Source organism: Priapulus caudatus, unplaced genomic scaffold (genome assembly GCF_000485595.1).
Source record: "Priapulus caudatus unplaced genomic scaffold, Priapulus_caudatus-5.0.1 Scaffold143, whole genome shotgun sequence".
NCBI classification, from domain to species: Eukaryota; Metazoa; Priapulida; class Priapulimorpha; order Priapulimorphida; family Priapulidae; genus Priapulus; species Priapulus caudatus.
The window spans coordinates 471,969-473,804 of NW_014577204.1; the positions used below are offsets into that span (position 1 = coordinate 471,969).

Sequence of the window (1,836 nt, forward strand, 5' to 3'; positions counted from 1 at the left end):
CATTTTTAAATTCAAGATGGCGGCCGAAGTTGTAGTTGGATCGCGTGTGTCCTGCTTTTAAATGAAAGAGCATACAAAAGTATGCAAGTGTACCAATTTTCATACTTTTTTCACAATTTGAACGATTTTTTTCTAATCTACTGTACTATATGCAAACAATCCGTTTGTGAAGGACAATTGCGACATACAATTGGACGTTACGTTTGGACATACGTTTGGACATACGTTGGAATTACGTTTGGACATACAATTGCGTTTTTCAAATTGAAAAAAATCATGATCAGAATTCTTTCGATTGCGGTCGGGTTTCCTGAACAGCAGCATGTTCACAGAACACTGCCGCTCCACCTTCACTGTATTCTGCCCTCTATCGTTACTAGATATGTAACACTAATTGTTAATTTTCCGAGCCAAGAGTCTACAGTGGCTTTCAAAATGAATTTTTCAGTCTGAGTAGAATATAAATTCTTACCAGAAACGCAGTTCCAAACTTCGTACACGCCGTCATTGCTGTAGAATGCAGTTTCTCTCTTTCCTCGCTATGATAGAATATAGATGCTATCTATATAGCTATAGATAGCTGGGATGGATTGGAATATAGAAGCTATGATTGACGTTGAAGCTTGATTTTCTGCCTGTAGACCACGATGTAAGGTATACATTGTGAGTTAGGTAACGCGTAGACTTGTTACCTACAGTTACTACGCTATTGGCTAGAACCAGGTTAATACGTAACTGTGAAGAGTTCTCGACGTGGCTGAGAATCATTTCTCGATCGCGGGGTCATGTAAACTTGTTAGACATTAATCACAGGACTGTATGTTCTACTATTATAGCTTACCTACCTTGCTCTTCGTGAAGCTTTCTCGTTGAATGTAGCCTTTACTAAAAAGACACCAATAGTGGAGGCAGCGTGCGTGAGAATGGCGAGCGTGCCAGGTTAGCTGGCTATTTGTGTACACATGTAAAACATGGACCAGGAAGCACTGGTCACCTGTCGCCAGAGGACTGCAGAATGACAAGTAGCACATGTAGCAATGGGGTCACCGAACCAACAAGTTTGTTAGACATGTAGAGTTAGATTGCTATATGTAGATCACTGAGTAGGTGGATGGGGTGGGTGTATGGGTGGGTGGATGGATGGATAGATGAATGGATGGATAGCTGGCTAGCTAGCTAGATAGATAGATAGATAGATAGATAGATAGATAGATAGATAGATAGATAGATAGATAGATAGATAGATAGATGTATATAGAGCTACACAGATATACGATATGTCTGAATATCGCAAAGACAGAGTGTATAACGATTTTACGTGAGATATGTATGTAACTGAGTTCTGTATACTTGCGTGCATGTTTCAGATGAGATATGTATGTAACTGAGTTCTGCATACTTGCGTGCATGTTTCAGATGAGATATGTATGTAACTGAGTCCTGCGTACTTGCGTGCGTGTTTCAGATGAGATATGTATGTAACTGAGTTCTGCATACTTGCGTGCGTGTTTCAGATGAGGATGAGCCAACCGAGATGCAGCAGTTACAGCGCGGCATGGCTGCACGGGCGGCCCGTTTGAAAGAGGTTACAGGTAAGCGTCTGCCATCACAGCATCCCTCACACCTGCCTTCATCCTGCCATCACAGCACCCTTCACACCTGCCTTCAAAGCTGCCATCACAGCATCCCTCACACCTGCCTTCACACCTGCCATCACAGCATCCCTCACACCTGCCTTCTCACCTGCCATCACAGCATCCCTCACACCTGCCTTCTCACCTGCCATCACAGCATCCCTCACACCTGCCTTCTCATCTGCCATCACAGCATCCCTCA

At 43.1% G+C, this 1,836-nt stretch overlaps 1 protein-coding gene across 1 annotated transcript in view; it reads left to right on the plus strand.

Annotated features, from left to right (window-relative positions):
- Window positions 1–1,836, plus strand: part of LOC106806118 (rho guanine nucleotide exchange factor 28-like) — a 165,404-nt gene that overhangs the window by 55,124 nt on the left and 108,444 nt on the right. Inside the window, exon 14 of the mRNA XM_014807972.1 lies at window positions 1,515–1,592. Coding sequence (XP_014663458.1) covers window positions 1,515–1,592 — 78 coding nt within the window. The remainder of the gene's footprint in view (window positions 1–1,514; window positions 1,593–1,836) is intronic.